Here is a 17,038-nt window from a genome sequence, read left to right as displayed (position 1 = left end):
TGAGCTGCACTCACACAGCCCTTGCAGACAGCTGTGAACACTGCTGCTAGGACAAAGAAGGCTACAGTGGTGGTTTATGTAGCCTGGGTAAAGCACTAGATGTTTGGTGGAATCGCTATTTCTAACTGTCCCTCACAGTCTTCTACAGCAGCCTGTCCCTAACTGAATTCACAGCAGAGTGACCAGAAATGGCGGCTGCGGTGGCTTTTATAGTGCATCATGACATCATTTCGGCAGCCAATCACAGCCATGCCAATAGTTAACATGCCTACATGCCTAACAGGATGTGCCCACACTTCGGAGGATTCCCATTGGCTTAATCAAAGCAAGCAGGCTCATAGCATGATGGGAACTTCCTATTCCGATTCCGATTCCGGAATCCGATATGACAAAAGTATCGGAACTAAGTATCGGAATTCCGATACCGCTAATATCGGCCGATACCCGATACTTGCGGTATCGGAATGCTCAACACTAGTCATGAGATGTAAAAAGTGAAGTATTTTTCATTGTAGTATACCACTATTTCTCTGCCGTATCGGAGCATCATGAGTTGTGGTATGTGTTAAAGGGGCGCTCTTTGGCCCAGGGCACATGAAAACCTGGAGCCAGCCCTACCCCCCACAACTTTAGTCAAATAACCCCCATTTTTCTATGCGTAACTAGTATTATGAAGTAAATAAAAGGTGACAAGCTTCAGGAATAAGAATTTATGCTTTTGGCATTCAATTGGGCACTGTAAGTGTGTTTCCTGTCCTCTTCTCACTGCCGACTTTTCTTCCCCATTGACTTACATTGGGTTTCGTGTTTCAGTCGGACCCCCGGCTTTTCCCTATAGTCGGCCGATTTCGTTCGACCCGACTTTTGCGAAAGTCGGGTTTCGCGAAGCCCGACTCGACCCAAAAAAAGGCAAAGTCGCTCATCACTAGTAAAAAGTCACACGTTCCGCTAAAATGTCTCAAAATTTTGCATCAAAATGTTGGCATACCTAAAATGACTCCAGGAATGGATTGGAGAACATTTGCATCAAAATTTTGCAACTTTTTAGAAAGTTACAAATGATGAATCAACAAAAAACATTGGGAAAATCCAAACCATACCCACAATGACAAATTTAAAGAAAAAAAAATCAGAAAACAAATGAACATGTATTTAATAGATTTTCTTTTAGAAAAGTGCAAGTCAAAAGAAGAAAAGGGCATAAATAAAAAACAGATGAAGAGACAGCAAAAACTAGACAAGAATAAAAGATGTGTAATCATATAAAAAAATGGTACACAAGAACCAAAATATACACAAAAAACCTATGAGAAAATAGAAATTTTATCAGTCTTCGACAATACAGAAAAGAAAAAAAACATAAACATTAAAAAGTGGGAAACCAAAAGATAGTGCCACAGTCCCAAAGATTATAATTGCACACCGTTTTTTAAAATGATTTATTTAAATAATTTTAAAAAACAGCATGGGGACCCCTCTATTCTTGATAACCAACCTTGCTGAAGCTGACAGCTGAGGGTTGCCGTCCCCAGCTGTGAGTTTTGCCAGGCTGGTTACAGAAAATAGGGGGAACCCACGCCGGGTTATTCATGCCTTTATTTAATTATAGCGCAGGCGGCGGGTGAGGAATACCCCCATCATCCGCTCCTGCTGTCACTGTTCTTAGCAGCAGCAGGTGTAGGTTGATGGGAGTAATAGTCCCAAAAGCCCCCATCTGCTGTCATCGTTCTGACTTTAATATAACTCTCATCATTCTCCCCTGCTCACTCCGATCGCCAGCAGGGAACTGCGTTTACTGTAGCGCTTCTTCCCTGCTGGCTGTTCGTGTGATATTGACACATGGGTGGCACATGGTTGCCACATGTGTGCCACAAGTATTACACACATGGACACAGGGACACAGATATCTCCGGTACCGGTTTTTCCGATACCAGAAATAAACGAACGTGTGAAACCGGCCTTAACTGGGACTGAAAAAACAACCCTGTATGTGATCCCATATGGAACAAATCCTAAGGAAGAAAACAATAAACAAGATGTATAAAGTCATGTTATAACAAGTAGTCATGGAATAGAGGGTAATTAGATACCTGCTTAGGGTCTTAGAAGGTGCACATGAAATAAGGAATTGGGATGCTTTTTATAATTTACTCTGAAAGGGTTGTCCACTATCTGGACAGCCCCATTTTAAGTTAAATAGTCCCCCTTGCAAAAATAAAAAAACAATATACTTACATGCTGGACAAGGATGCGTCCCCAGAGGCATTGTTCTGCCATATGAGCCCTGTATCCAACCAACAGGCACCATTGGCTGCTAAGCTTATTCAAAATAGTTCTTCCACTTGTCTACTCTAACTAGTAGGAGAACAGTGGCCCAATGGTGACATAACATTGCTATGTCAGCCCCTGGAGACCAAGTGTCAGAACAGGAAGCAAGCATATGTTTTTTTTTTTCATTTAAGAAGTTCTCCAAGTAGTGGATTGAAGGGCTGCAATGAACAGATGTGTTAAATATATGATGCTCTGGCTTTATATGTCTTCAATACACTCTTATCTGGTGTAGAATACCTGCAATGATGTTGGTGTTATTTCTTAAGAGTTGCCTCATTCAGGCACCCTATTTTTATTGTTGAAGCCAATAGACCCATATTTGTTTCCAGCTGGCATTGGTGATGAACCTGACATTGTTTAAATCATTATATTTCGTGAAATCTGGTTCTTCATGAGGAGATGCAGCTGGTCTGGCAGACAATTTCTTCGTAAGTATCTGAAATGTTTACTAGCTTGGTTAAGTATATCGCCTACAGACTTGAATGGCGAACGATGTACATGCAATGCCACCTTGCCCATTCATTCTCAGCCTGAATAGGGACCTCGTGGCTGTTATTAAATAAACATTGGAAAGGAAGCCAAGGTCCCTTATTATTGAGAAGTGGAGGTCTGAGAAATAATATGTAGATAAGCAATAATTGTCTATATTGTGAGAAGTCTTTACCAAATTCTTATTGAATACCAAGTAATCAACAAGAACAATGAGAGCCGTATACATAGCTGGTGCCATTGCATTGTTCAAATATTTCTGTATGGTCTTTTTACATTAATTGAATTGATATTGAATCTGAGTATCTGAGTTTTTTTATTCTATGCAGTTGGACAAATCTGGTTGCCATACGATTGTTGTCAATTCCGAATTGTTTAAGATCAATGAAACTGGTTTGAAAAAAGAACTGAAAGGTGCTGCTTCCGTTACAGAGGAAGGGACTGGTAAGTCTTATTAATCTAGACTGTTTGATGCTTCCTAATATGTTATTAAATTGCAAACAGACTATGCTATTTTATGTTATTTGTTTCATGACATTGATGGATAGTATGATTTTATGTAATCAGTGAATGCAGTTTAGTTGAACTTTAAGAGGGTGCAGACAAAGCAGTCATACCTGGGCCTGGGTATCTTAAAGGGCCCATCATTTCATCAAATGCAAGTTCTCACACAAAAAGTTAAAATAGTTTATCATACACATACCAGTGTAATATGTCCAGGGGCTGTCCTGAATCTCATGTTTTTTAACATGTAGTAAAATCTGTTTTGGTGGTCAGTTCCTCATAATCAGCATTTTGCCAGGAGCTGAAATTTACTTTCCATCACCTTCCACAATACATTGCTCCTATCATTGTCCAATATCTGTCCTGCCCTGAACTGAAAGTCTGCCTATGTGTTATGCCTCTATCTAGTGTTACAGACTGGAGAATAGGAACAGAGAGAAAAAGACCCACACCCACTACCTCAAGAGAGGCAAAGCCCCACTCCCCACTTCCTGTAGAGAGACAAATTCCCATTCCTACTTCCTGTAGAGAGACAAAGACCCACACAGTGCTCACTACTGAATGTTGAGGCGCATGCAATGAAATGTTACATTCTGACACCCGTGCCAACATTAGGTCGTACTTTGTGGGTGGAGTTAGCACGCAATTTGTATGGGCCCTGAAGAGAAGAATGGTATGAATATCCAAATAGCACTTGGTAGAAAAAAAGATTCTTCACTAGTGCTGTAGAGAAAAAGCACCAACCCCGCTTCCTATAATGTTGACTAGTGAAAGAGATGGATTACACTTGACAGCAGGCAATGAACAGAAGGTTACAAAGCAGAGAAACACCAGGTGGCTCACAATTTTGAGTGATTTTTCAGGCCAAATGTCATTATGGATAAATAAAGTACTTTGCAATTTGTTAGTTGTTGCCTTGAGCATCAGATAAGTCTAAGTTTATTGAACTGACCATGAACATTTATGCTGCAAGGGTGGTCAGAAAGTTAAAATGTATCACCCAAAGCAAAAATTTCCTTGTTGTTGCACATTAATGAGAGTTTTAAAAACATAATATATTGTATATGAAAACTAATAAAATCTGTCATACCCACACTACATAAAATACTCCTATATTCTGCACTGGCCGCTCCTGTATTGTCTGTATTATTTATAAAGTAAGCTCGGAGATAGCAGCCAGATGCACAGTTCTTAAGTAGACAACAATCATCCTGATTGACTCAGTAAGTTGCATGTTTGGCTATGATGAGCATGTACGGTATATTATGAATTGTCCATGCCTGCAATGTTTGCACATGTAAAATCCATGGATATATGTATAGTTGCGGCATACTGCCTTATCAATACTCAGGCTCGCTCAGCTTGACTACATAGGGAGGTTCAAAGGCACAGTTATAATGCATAAAAAAACAATGAAAATGAAATGATACATTATAAGATGTTTTTCCCAATATTCCCTCTTAATGTAGGAGTGGAGCTATCATCAACCAGTCAAACCATCATAAGCAATGTCATCAATAAAATATCTTTTATTAATGCTGACACTAACTACAAGGCTGGCATCCCATACAACGGTTTGGTGAGTCATTTTTCCCCATATAATATGTTTTGAAGGTCAAAGTTTTTATGCAATATAATTTCCTTTTGCAGATTAAAGTGGAGGATGCTGGAGGTGTTCCTAAACCAAACACTAAGGTATATCTAAAACATAGATATGATTCGGAGGGCCAGACCTTAGTGACCGAAGAGAATGGCCGGGTAAGGTTTACTCTGAACACAACCAACTGGAAGGACACCATATACCTGACGGTATGAATATGCATGTTCATCAGCTGTAGGTTCGGTCAATCTCTCATATTTAACATTAATTTTTATTAAACGAATACAGAAGACAATGCAGGAATACAATTCATAAAAGAACATTAAATTTCAAGTAACAATGATGCAAAATGTCAAGAACATATATTGTACAAGATAGAGAAGGAAATCTTTTACATGACCCTATTCCTTTATCCGATTTTATTCCAGGGTCATACATCACAGCCCTCCATTGATGTTTATCCCTAGGAAGGAGAAAAAAATGAAAAGGGTCACAATCCCTAAATGGCATTTTTTAAGTCACTTTTCCATTTTTGTCTTGGTATATCTGTTAATGCTTTTTGGGGCAGAACTTTTCAAAATATTGCAAAGTGCTTTGTAAATTTTGCACAAAATCAAAACTTCTCTTTTATTTGTCTTCCACCGGTTTTGAAAAAAAAAGGCACACATTTCACTAAATGGTGTAAAATTTGCTTAAAAAAAATCTGGCATGCATATTAATCGCTTCAAGAATGGACTGGAGTCTATTTTCGAGCAAAATTATGTTGCAGCTTTTTAAAAAGTCTCAATTGATGAATCAGCATTCAGCAACATCTGGAACACCCCAAATCCCGCTCATAATGACGAACATAAAAAAAACAAGCTACCACATGTAAGATAGATTTTGAAAAAAGTATAAATTAAAAGAACTATAAGGTGCAAATGAAAAATAGGTGTAAAATACAAAAGTATAAATAAAAGGCACAAGTGCAATAATGAATAAGGCCCTTTATTAATGCAAGTAAAGAAACCAGTTCAGTTCTGAAATGTATTCATAGAATTAATGTTTGTCATGCTAAATATTGAAAACTCAATCGTAAGTGTGAAATGACGTGATATTTTGCATTTTTGCAGAAGATCTAAAACTATATATCTATTTTAAAGGCTCGAACAGACTTGAAGAAGAATATATATGTTTATGGTAGATATCAGCCTGATTTTGGCGAAGCTTCAATACGTGTTATCCCCTTTTACTCTCGGAGCAAGAGCTACTTGAGACTTAATTCTTTGGACCATGTTCTTCCGTGTGAGGGTCGTCAAGATGTCCAAGTGGAATACATCATTAGTCGCACAGAACTGAACAACGTCAAGAAATTATCCTTGCATTACCTGGTGAGACATGTAATCTATAAGGTCCTACTTAATACTTTAACCAGGATATCAATGTTTCTAGTGATGATTGGATGAAACAAATATAGGCTGAGATAGGGGATTTATTGAAGAGAAAGCAATTATTCTATTGTTCAGCACTGTGGTGTGGGAATAACAACCTCACATTGGAATTCCTCTTCAATAAGTTTGTTAGATGCACAATGACAAACACATGCAAGCAACACTAGACCAGACACGTCCCTTTGGCAGATTGATGCTGTTCACCATATTTTCTAATATACATAATCCATGTAGACCTTTTTAGGTTCCATGTAATCCTGTAAGGTCTACAATTTTGTTCCCATTGGTGATTGCTATTTCATCATGTGTCTTGCTTATTTCTTTGGGGTCTGTTTTTTTAATATTTAGGTCTTCTTTGGGTCATTTGGAGCCTTCAGAATGTCCCTGATAGATGAATTATGGACATAGTGATTCAGCATGTCCAATTTTGGACTACTGATCCTTTTGTTTTTGAAGAGATAAGCTGCCGCTAGAGATACCTGGCAGCGTCTCTCTCATAGAGAACACAGGAGTGTTCCATCAGCTGTGTGCTCCTATATATGGGAGAGTCGGGAAGTGTCACGAGGGGCTTAGATCAACTAAGGCTGAAATACCCGGGGCCCCTGTGGTGTCCCTTTAACTAGGGGAAACCCTGTCTGACCCTCAACCCAGGGTTTTTGCTAATGGTGCAAATGCCTGAGCCTCCAACCTTTCCTTATCTCCTGCTCAGCACCCTCCACCCAGTGAAGAGGCAAACCACCCAAGCCCCACACAATAATGACAGACAGGGAGAACTTAAACTGCACCGCGCCGCATACACACAGGACTATACAGTAATGTGAACAGGGCACAACAAAACACAAATATGGGAAGGTGCAAAGGTAACAACGGATCATACGCCACCAGATACGAATCTTTCTCTCTCCAACACCTCCACTCCAGACTGGAACCACTTGGTATGAAACACAAGCTATAATCGGCGACATCCATAGGCCAGCACGACTATTTAAAGACCGTGGGCGTGACCAAACATCCAACCTGATCTCCAGCAAGATTAACCCCCAATAGCCTGAGAAAATCAAGTCGGCGCCACTGGACGGAGGTGGAACTACCTCTGCCTGCCGGACGCTGTGGTGTGAATAGCGTCTGACATGACAGTACCCCGTCTTCTACGAGGGACCCCAGGGCCCTCAAGACTCATAGGACCCGGCTTGTCTGGATGACGATGGTGAAAAGAACTGATCAGCTGATCCGCATGTATGTCCGAGGCTGGTACCCAAGACCTCTCCTCCGGACCATACCCCCGCCAGTGCACCAAATACTGAAGAGTACGGCGCACCACTCGAGAGTCCACTACCTTGAAGACCTCAAACTCTAACTCGCCATCCACCATGACCGGAAGTGGCATCGGCGTCGTGTCCACAGAGCCTACCATCTTTTTCAATAAAGCCCTGTGAAACACGTTGTGTATCTTGTATACCGCAGGAAGTTCCAACCGATAAGCAACTGGGTTAATGATGGCAGCAATCCTAAAAGGCCCAATAAACCTTGGACCCAATTTTAAAGATGGAATTTTGAGTTTTATGTTTTTAGTCGCTAACCACACCCATTCACCCACACACAGGTCCGGACCTGGCACGCGTCTACTGTCAGAAACCCGTTTGTACCTCGCACTCATGCTCAACAATCACTGTTTCACCCTCCTCCAGACCGATGATAATTGAGCTCCTAGCTGGTCCTCCTCCGGGACGCCCCCAGAACCACCCTGACGTAAGGTACAAAATTGAGGATGTTGACCGTAAACACAAAAGAACGGAGACTCTCCCGATGACTCTTAGCGGTGATTATTTAACGCGAACTCGGCCAGAGGAAGGAAAATAGACCACTCCTCCTGGTTGTCGGACACAAAGCATCGTAAATACTGCTCCAGATTTTGGTTCATGCGCTCAGTTTGACCATTTGACTGTGGATGAAACGCTGATGAATGTGACAACTTGATCCCCAAACGTGAGCAAAAAGCTTTCCAAAACCTTGCCACAAATTGAGTTGCCCTATCAGATACTATGTCCGACGGAACTCCGTGGAGTCTGACCACCTCCTGCACAAACCCCTGAGCCAACGTCTTTGCATTGGGCAAGGAAGACAACGACACAAAATGCGCCATCTTTGAAAATCGGTCAACCACCACCAGGATGACCGTGTTCCCCGCCAAGGCTGGCAAGTCAGTGATAAAATCCATGGAGATTTCTGTCCATGGCCTATTAGGTACCCCCAGAGGCTGTAGCTTGCCAGCAGGACGGGCTCGGGGCGACTTGGCCCTAGCGCACGTGATGCAAGCTGCCACGTACGAGACCACGTCCTGCCGGATTTTGGGCCACCAGAAACGACGCGATACCAGCTCTAAGGTGCCCTTAACCCCTGGATGACCAGCCAGTACCGAGTCGTGGTGTTCCCTCAACACCTTAAGACGAAGATGAAGGGGTACAAATGATTTGTTGGCGGGAAGTCCTGGCGGTACCTCCTCTTGGGCCTCGGCAATCTCCGCCTCTACCTCAGTCGTGAGAGCCCAGACCACTACACCTTCCTGGAGGATGGGAACCGGCTCTTCCCGAGGTTCTCCCCCCGGAAAACACCTAGACAGGGCATCCGCCTTGGTGTTTTTAGCCCCAGGACGGTAAGTCACCAGAAAATTGAAACGTGTGAAAAACAATGCCCAGCGGGCCTGCCTAGGAGACAGACGCTTGGCTGACTCCAGATAGAGCAGGTTCTTATGGTCGGTGATGACTGTGACCTGGTGAGCCGCCCCCTCCAAGAAGTGTCGCCATTCCTCAAAGTCCAATTTGATGGCCAACAACTCCCTGTTGCCAATATCATAATTCCGTTCGGCCGGCGACAGCTTCTTGGAGAAGTAGGCGCATGGATACATATCGCTCAAGGACGAGCCTTGTGACAGTACTGCCCCCACTCCCACCTCAGACGCATCAACCTCCACCACAAAAGGTTTAGACACGTCCGGTTGCACCAGAATGGGGGCTGAAGCAAAACTGTTCTTCAGACGCTCAAATGCACGTATCGCCACCTCAGACCAGCTAGCCAGATCGGTACCTTTTTTTGTCATGTCCATGAGTGGTTTGGCTATAGTAGAAAAGTGTCTTATAAATTTCCTATAATAATTCGCAAACCCAAGGAACCGCTGGAGCGCTTTCAGATTATCAGGCCTTTCCCATTGCAGCACCGCTTGCACCTTCGCGGTGTCCATTTTAAACCCTGCAGCGGACACAATATATCCCAAAAAAGGCAACTCCTGGACAAAAAATAAGCATTTTTCCAGCTTAGCATAGAGCTTATTCTCCCGGAGCAACTGTAGCACCTGCCTGACATGCTCTAAATGAGTGTCCCGGTCACTCGAATAAATGAGGATATCATCCAGATATACAATCACAAATTTCCCCAGGACATGAGCAAATACATAATTAATAAAATGTTGGAAAACAGCAGGCGCGGTTGTCAACCCAAATGGCATAATCAGGCTCTCAAAATGACCATCAGGAGTGTTAAACGCCGTCTTCCACTCATCCCCCTGACGAACCCTTATGAGGTTATACGCCCCCCTGAGGTCAAGCTTGGAAAACCACTTCGCCCCCGCCACCTGGTTGAACAAATCAGGGATCAAAGGCATCGGGTAGGGATCACGGATCGTAATCTGGTTTAACTCCCGGAAATCCAGACACGGGCGTAACCCCCCATCTTTCTTCTTAATGAAGAAAAACCCCGCTGCTACAGGCGAGGACGAAGGCCGGATGTGTCCTTTGCTCAGACTATCCGCGATGTAGTCTTTCAGAGCTTGTCTCTCTGGACCAGAAATATTAAACATCCTGGCCTTAGGTAATTTGGCCCCGGGTTTTAACCTAATCACACAGTCATAGGCTCGATGAGGAGGCAGTTCTGAGCAACCCCTCTCAGAGAATACATCCGCGAAATCCTGCAAAGCCTCCGGAAGGCTGAGCGTCACGGCGGACACACATGTGGCCAAACAATTGTCCTGGCAGAAACCACTCCATTGGACTATGTCCTGAGTTTTCCAATCAATCACCGGGTTGTGCCGGGACAACCATGGAAAACTCAGGACCATTTGTGCTGGGAGATTACGGAGGACCCTACATGTAACCCACTCAGAATGTAGGACCCCAATGTGGAGTTTCACCTCAGCCACAAACTCCGTAATCTCTCCTTGTGGGAGGGGAGCAGCATTAATGGTAACCACCTGAATGGGATGAGGAAGTTTTTCGATGTTAAACCCGGCAGAGCGTGCAAACTCCTCATCTAAGAGATTAGTGGCGGAACCGCTATCCACAAACACTGATATAGGTAGCTCTCGGCCCGCGATAATAACCTTGGCCGGGAGCATACATTGAGATACCATCATGGAGGATATGCAGACGCTGAGTGGGGCCTCCTCCATACCCTCTGAGCTTAACAGTTTTCCGCCGGTGTGACCCTCTTCGGTAGCACCGGACAAACGTTAACATAATGATTTCTTTTACCACAGTAAAAACATGCTCCGGGCTTCCGGAACCAAGGAACGCGACGCTTAACCTGTGATACCCCCGCAATTTGCATAGGTTCAGTGGGCTCACCTGCAGGAACCACACTTGCACCTATGCTTTCCCCCAGGGGTAGCGTCTCCTGTGCCCCCTGACGCAAACGGCGATCAATGCGTATAACCAAACTCATGGCAGACTCCAACGATGCAGGAGTCTCATACATCAGGAGGGCCTGTTTAACGTTCCCTGATACCCCATGAATAAACTGGCTCCGCAGCGCTGGGTCATTCCACTGTGTGTCTACTGCCCAACGGCGAAATTCCGAACAAAACAATAGTCCTCCGCCAAGCGCTCCCCCTGGCGGAGGGCGCGGATTTTAGATTCCGCTAAAGCCAATCTGTCAGGATCATCGTAAATGAGCCCGAGTGCAGAAAAAACATTATCGACAGAATGAAATGTAGCAGAGTCAGCTGGTAATGAAAATGCCCATGCTTGGGGGTCACCACTCAGTAATGATCACACCAGACCCACCCGCTGAGCCTCATTACCTGAGGAGATAGGGCGCATGCGGAAAAATAACTTGCAAGCCTCCCGGAATATGACAAATTTGCTGCGTTCCCCTGAGAATCGTTCAGGCAGCGGGATCTTCGGCTCTGCACCGATACCTGCAGATGCCGTTTGCACCTTCGCTACTACCAGGCCCTGCTGCTGAACTGCCCCTTTCAACTCGGAGACCTGTAAGGACAGCGCCGCCAACTGGCGGGTTATGGAATCCAAGGGATCCATGGACTCCTGAAATATGTAAGGCCTATTATAATGTCACGCGGGGCTTAGATCAACTAAGGCTGAAATACCCGGGGCCCCTGTGGTGTCCCTTTAACTAGGGGAAACCCTGTCTGACCCTCAACCCAGGGTTTTTGCTGATGGTGCAAATGCCTGAACCTCCAACCTTTCCTTATCTCCTGCTGAGCCCTAAGCTTAACCCTCCACCCTCCACCCAGTGAAGAGGCAAACCACCCAAGCCCCATACAATAATGACAGACAGGGAGAACTTAAACTGCACCGCGCCGCATACACACAGGACTATACAGTAATGTGAACAGGGCACAACAAAACACAAATATGGGAAGGTGAAAAGGTAACAACGGATCATACGCCACCAGATATGAATCTTTCTCTCTCCAACACCTCCACTCCAGACCGGAACCACTTGGTATGAAACAGAAGCTATAATCGGCGACGCCCATAGGCCAGCACGACTATTTAAAGACCGTGGGCGTGACCAAACATCCAACCTGATCTCCAGCAAGATTAACCCCCGATAGCCTGAGAAAATCAAGCCGGCGCCACTGAGGCTATAGTGGACGGAGGTGGAACTACCTCTGCCTGCCGGACGCTGTGGTGTGAATAGCGTCCGACATGACAGGAAGGCAGCTGCTGGCCAAATAGTGGTTTGGTCAACAGCCACCTAAAGTGTATGGGGAGCTTTTGTGATGGAAGTGATGGAATATGCCTTTCTAGAAATTCTTTTAATGTAATTTTAGCCCATTTTAATATCACCATAAAGTGTCAATATAATGTTGCTTTGTGTGTGCAGTCTACATAACATCACCATTTAGTGGCTAAATGATGATAAAGTAAAGACTAATGATGACGTGCTTCTAGACATCTAGCCCACAAAAAAGTTGACCAGAAAAAGTAAAATGAAGCTAGCTGTATCTTCTTGAGACTATAGCCCTGAGTCATCAAAGCTTTTATGCCAGAATTCTGGTGGAAAAAGCTTTGAGAAGTTGCAAAATTTTTGCACAACTAATTTTTGGACTTCTCTGACAAAATGGGTGGAGATCAGGCAAAGCAGGGCGTAGCGATTCCCACTTGTCAAAAACATATTGAGCAGTGTCGTTGTTAATGCTATAAATCTGTCACTGGAGTAAGATTTTTGGGGAGGTGAACATGGATGTGTGCCACTTCTCGCCTTGCCTGATTCATTAGAATCATAGAATCATAGAATCGTAGAGTTGGAAGGGACCTCCTGGGCCATCTGGTCCAACCCCCTGCTCAAAAGCAGGATTCGCTAAATCATCCCAGACAGATATCTGTCCAGCCCCTGTTTGAAAACTTCTATTGAAGGAGAATTCACCACTTCTCGTGGCAGCCTGTTCCACTCATTGATCACTCTAACTGTCAAAAAGTTTTTTCTAATATCTAATCTGTGTCTCCTCCCATTCAGTTTCATCCCATTGCTTCTGGTCTTTCCTTGTGCAAATGAGAATAAAGATGATCCTTCTACAATGTGACAGCCCTTGAGATATTTGTAGACAGCTATTAAGTCTCCTCTCAGTCTTCTCTTCTGCAAGCTAAACATTCCCAAATCCTGTAACCTTTCCTCATAAGACAGGGTTTGCAGACTGGTTACCATTCTGGTCGCTCTTTTCTGAACTTGCTCCAGTTTTTTGATGTCTTTTCTAAAATGTGGTGCCCAAAACTGGACACAGTATTCCAGATGAGGTCTGACCGAAGAGGAGTAGAGGGCAATAATGACTTCACGTGATCTAGACTGTATGCTTCTGTTAATACATCCTAGAATTGCATTTGCCTTTTTTGCTGCTGCATCACACTGTTGACTCATATTCAATCTGTGATCTATTAGTATACCCAAGTCTTTTTCACATGTGCTATTGCTTAGCCCTATTCCTCCCATTCTGTATATGCTTTTTTATTTCCCAGATGTAGTACTTTGCCTTTTTCCCTGTTAAAAACTATTTTGTTAGTTGCTGCCCACTGCTCCAGTTTATTTATATCTTTTTGAATCCTCTCTCTCTTCTCTAGTATTAGCTATCCCTCCTAGCTTTGTGTCATCAGCAAATTTAATCAGTTTACCCTCAATTCCTTCATCTAAATCGTTGATAAAGATGTTGAGCAATACAGGGCCCAGGACAGAGCCCTATGGTACCCAACTTGAGACATTCTTCCAACTGGATGAGCAGCCATTTACGACCACTCTTTGGGTCCAATCACTAAGCCAATTATGAATCCACCTAACAGTTGCCTTGTCCATTCCATACTTAGCCATTTTTTCGATAAGGATTGTGTGAGATACTTTGCCAAATGCTTTGCTGAAGTCAAGATATACTATATCTACAGCATTTCCCTGATCCACCCAATCAGTGATTCTGTCAAAGAAGGAAATTAAGTTAGTCTGACATGACTTATTAGTTACAAACCCATGCTGACTCTGTTTAATCACTTCATTCTTGTCCAGCTACTTGCATACATGTTGTTTAATAATTTGTTCAAAGATCTTTCCTAGTATAGAAGTCAGACCCACTGGCCTATAGTTGCCTGGGTCCACCTTCTTCCCCTTGTTGAAGATAGGAACAGCATTTGCTCTTCTCCAGTCTTCTGGGACTTCTCCTGTTCTCCAAGAATTTTCAAAGATTATGGAGAGGGGTTCAAAAATTTCTTCTGCTGTCTCCTTCAGTACTCTGGGGTGTAATTCATCTGGACCTGGAGACTTGAATTCATTTAGGTTAGCTAAGTGTTTCCTCACTATATTTCTGTTTATAGATATCCTGGATTCTTCTATTCCCTTAATAGGACAGTGAAGAACAGTTGATGTTACATTTCCTTTCTGAGAGAAAACAGATGCAGAATAGGAATTTAAAAGTTCGGCCTTCTCAACATCCTGTCTTACCATTTCATCATTTTCATCCTGTAAAAATCCTATAGTATCTTTGACTTTTCTTTTACTTTTGACATATCCCCCAAATCCTTTATTATTGCTTTTGATATCTCTTGCAAGCCTCAATTCATTGTCAGCTTTAGTTAATCTGATTTGTGCCCTGCAAGTTCTGCAGACAGCATTATATTCTTCTTTAGATATGCCTCCCTCTTTCCATTTTATAAACATTTCTTTCTTGCTTTTTAGCATGTGCTTAAGTTCTGTGTTCATCCATCCTGGTTTCCTTAAATGCTTCCTATTCTTCCCCTGTTTCAGAATTGTTAACAATTGTGCTTTGAGAATTTCATTTTTCAAGATTTCCTATCCTTCCCGGACATTTTTGTCCTTAAGGATATCCAGCCATTGGATCCCTCCAATTCTCTTTCTGAATCCATTAAAATCTGCCTTTCTGAAATCTAACCTTGACATCTGAGTCTTCACAGGTCTTCCTCCTCTAGTTATCCAAAATTCTAAAATAGCATGGTTGTTACGTCCTAGGGTCCCAGCCACTTTTACCTCCTCAACCATTTCCTCCCTGTTTATAAGGATTAGATCCAAGATAGCAGTTCCCCTTGTTTTCACCCCTACCTTTTGGAAGATAAAGTTGTCCGCAAGAGAGGATAAGAATTTCCTTGACCAGTTAGTTTTGCCTGAGAGAGATTCCCAACAAATGTCAGGATTGTTGAGATCTCCCATGACAACTATGTCATATTTTTTGGAGAACTTGGCCATTTGATGCATAAAGAGTTCATCCATATCTTCAGCTTGCACAGGATGCGCTTCTTTGTGAATCAGGCTCTTCAAATTCCACCCTTCCCCCATGAAAAATGCCAGTCTTAATGACTTGGGCACCTATATGTTTAATAAATGATACAATAAGTGGACACAATAAGTGATTTATATTCTTATTTTTTATTACTAGATCCATCAATTAAATAGCACTTTATAGATTGGTTAAATGAACCCAATCTGTGTATTGCTATATGCAATGTTAGAATCAGGACTGATTAGCATGTTTCATTAGAAACATTTTGTAATCTAACTTGAAGAAGCCACATATTCATGCATTAATATTTTTATGTTTATCACCATCATCCTATGACTATTGTTTTTTATAGTTGGTTTCCAAAGTTAAAATTAAAGACTCTGGGACTGTGGAAATTGAAACTGATAACACAAATGAAGGTAAGAGAGAAATTATTGTCAGCCGAGGTCCCCAAATTTTGGCAATTTTTTTTAGCGATCAAATCACCTTTGATTTTTGGCTAAAGGCCTGTGTATTCGGCATTGCCACATAAGGGCTGGCATTTGTATGGTTGATGCCTTGTTTAAGCTCTAATGTGGAAATATCTTCAGTGGCAAAGCTCTTGATGCTTGTCCCTTATGTCACATTCACACATTCAGTATTTGGTCAGTATTTTACATCAGTATTTGTAAGCCTAAACCAGGAGTGGGTGATAAATACATAAGTGGTGACGTGTTTTTATTATACTTTTCCTCTGATTGTTCCGCTTCTGGTTTTTGGCTTACAAATACTGATGTAAAATACTGACCAAATACTGATTGTGTGAGATTGGCCTTATCGTGTATGATATACTGCTCAAATTATGCAATTATACTGAACCCAAATAATTCTGGTATACACAGTTGCCTAAATAACACGTTCCAATCAATGTCGTAAGAACATTTTGGTTTGTGTGGTATCAAGGTTCTCAGGTTGGAAGTTTTCTTTCAGTAATGACAGCAACTTCTGTGAGGTTTCCATTTGCCTCAAAACAGTTTTTCCTTTCGAGACTAGCACCATAATAAGATATGCAATAAAGCCTTACGCACATTCTTACACAAAACCTATAAGAATTAAGACATTCTGCAGAGAATTAGGATAATGTGACTGTTATTTATTTAATTATGTACTTTTTTTTAATATCACAGATCTCTATGGAAGAGTCACTTTAAACCTCCCTTTGAGTGCAGGTACCGCTACAATTGTCCATGTACTTGTGTACATCTTTCTGCCTAATGGAGAAATGTTAGCCGATACTGCGAAATTCAACTTTCTTAAATGTTTCAAGAATAAAGTACGTAGACCTTGGTGTCTAAATTGTGTTAAAATATATAATGTTTTCATTGGCCACATCACGTCATTAGTATCATGAATTTGTGCACACTTGTCTATTTGTTGTAATATTAATCTTTAAAGAGAACCTGTTTTCAACGTTAATCCTCATAAGATAGATACATGGCTAAGTGGGAGTAAAAGGGTTATTTTCATAATGACATTATTTTTCACAAAGCACAGTACTGCATACCTACTGTTAATATACAGACCAAACCAAACATAAGGATTATTTCTTGTATCATTTTTTCTTTTTCCATATCCATCTATCTTTGTGTATCCAGGTTCACAAACTTGAATGTGCCAATTCTTAATTTCTACTAA

The 17,038-nt window shown here is 42.3% G+C and overlaps 1 protein-coding gene across 2 annotated transcripts in view; it reads left to right on the top strand.

Annotated features, from left to right (window-relative positions):
- LOC141049744 (alpha-2-macroglobulin-like) overlaps window positions 1–17,038 on the top strand; it is a 262,253-nt gene that overhangs the window by 130,127 nt on the left and 115,088 nt on the right. Inside the window, exons 9-14 of one of the 2 annotated variants that reach the window (XM_073546471.1) lie at window positions 3,150–3,264; window positions 4,794–4,903; window positions 4,975–5,082; window positions 6,067–6,294; window positions 15,717–15,783; window positions 16,531–16,676. In XM_073546471.1, coding sequence (XP_073402572.1) covers window positions 3,150–3,264; window positions 4,794–4,903; window positions 4,975–5,082; window positions 6,067–6,294; window positions 15,717–15,783; window positions 16,531–16,676 — 774 coding nt within the window. Of the gene's footprint in view, window positions 1–3,149; window positions 3,265–4,793; window positions 4,904–4,974; window positions 5,134–6,066; window positions 6,295–15,716; window positions 15,784–16,530; window positions 16,677–17,038 lie in introns of both variants that reach the window. The other variant, XM_073546470.1, reaches the window with a different exon arrangement.

Source organism: Dendrobates tinctorius, unplaced genomic scaffold (genome assembly GCF_039654945.1).
Source record: "Dendrobates tinctorius isolate UK_male_01 unplaced genomic scaffold, ASM3965494v1 ptg000147l, whole genome shotgun sequence".
Classification (NCBI taxonomy): domain Eukaryota; kingdom Metazoa; phylum Chordata; class Amphibia; order Anura; family Dendrobatidae; genus Dendrobates; species Dendrobates tinctorius.
The sequence above is the reverse complement of the archived record's forward strand: the minus strand, read 5'-3'. Positions and strand labels throughout refer to the sequence as shown.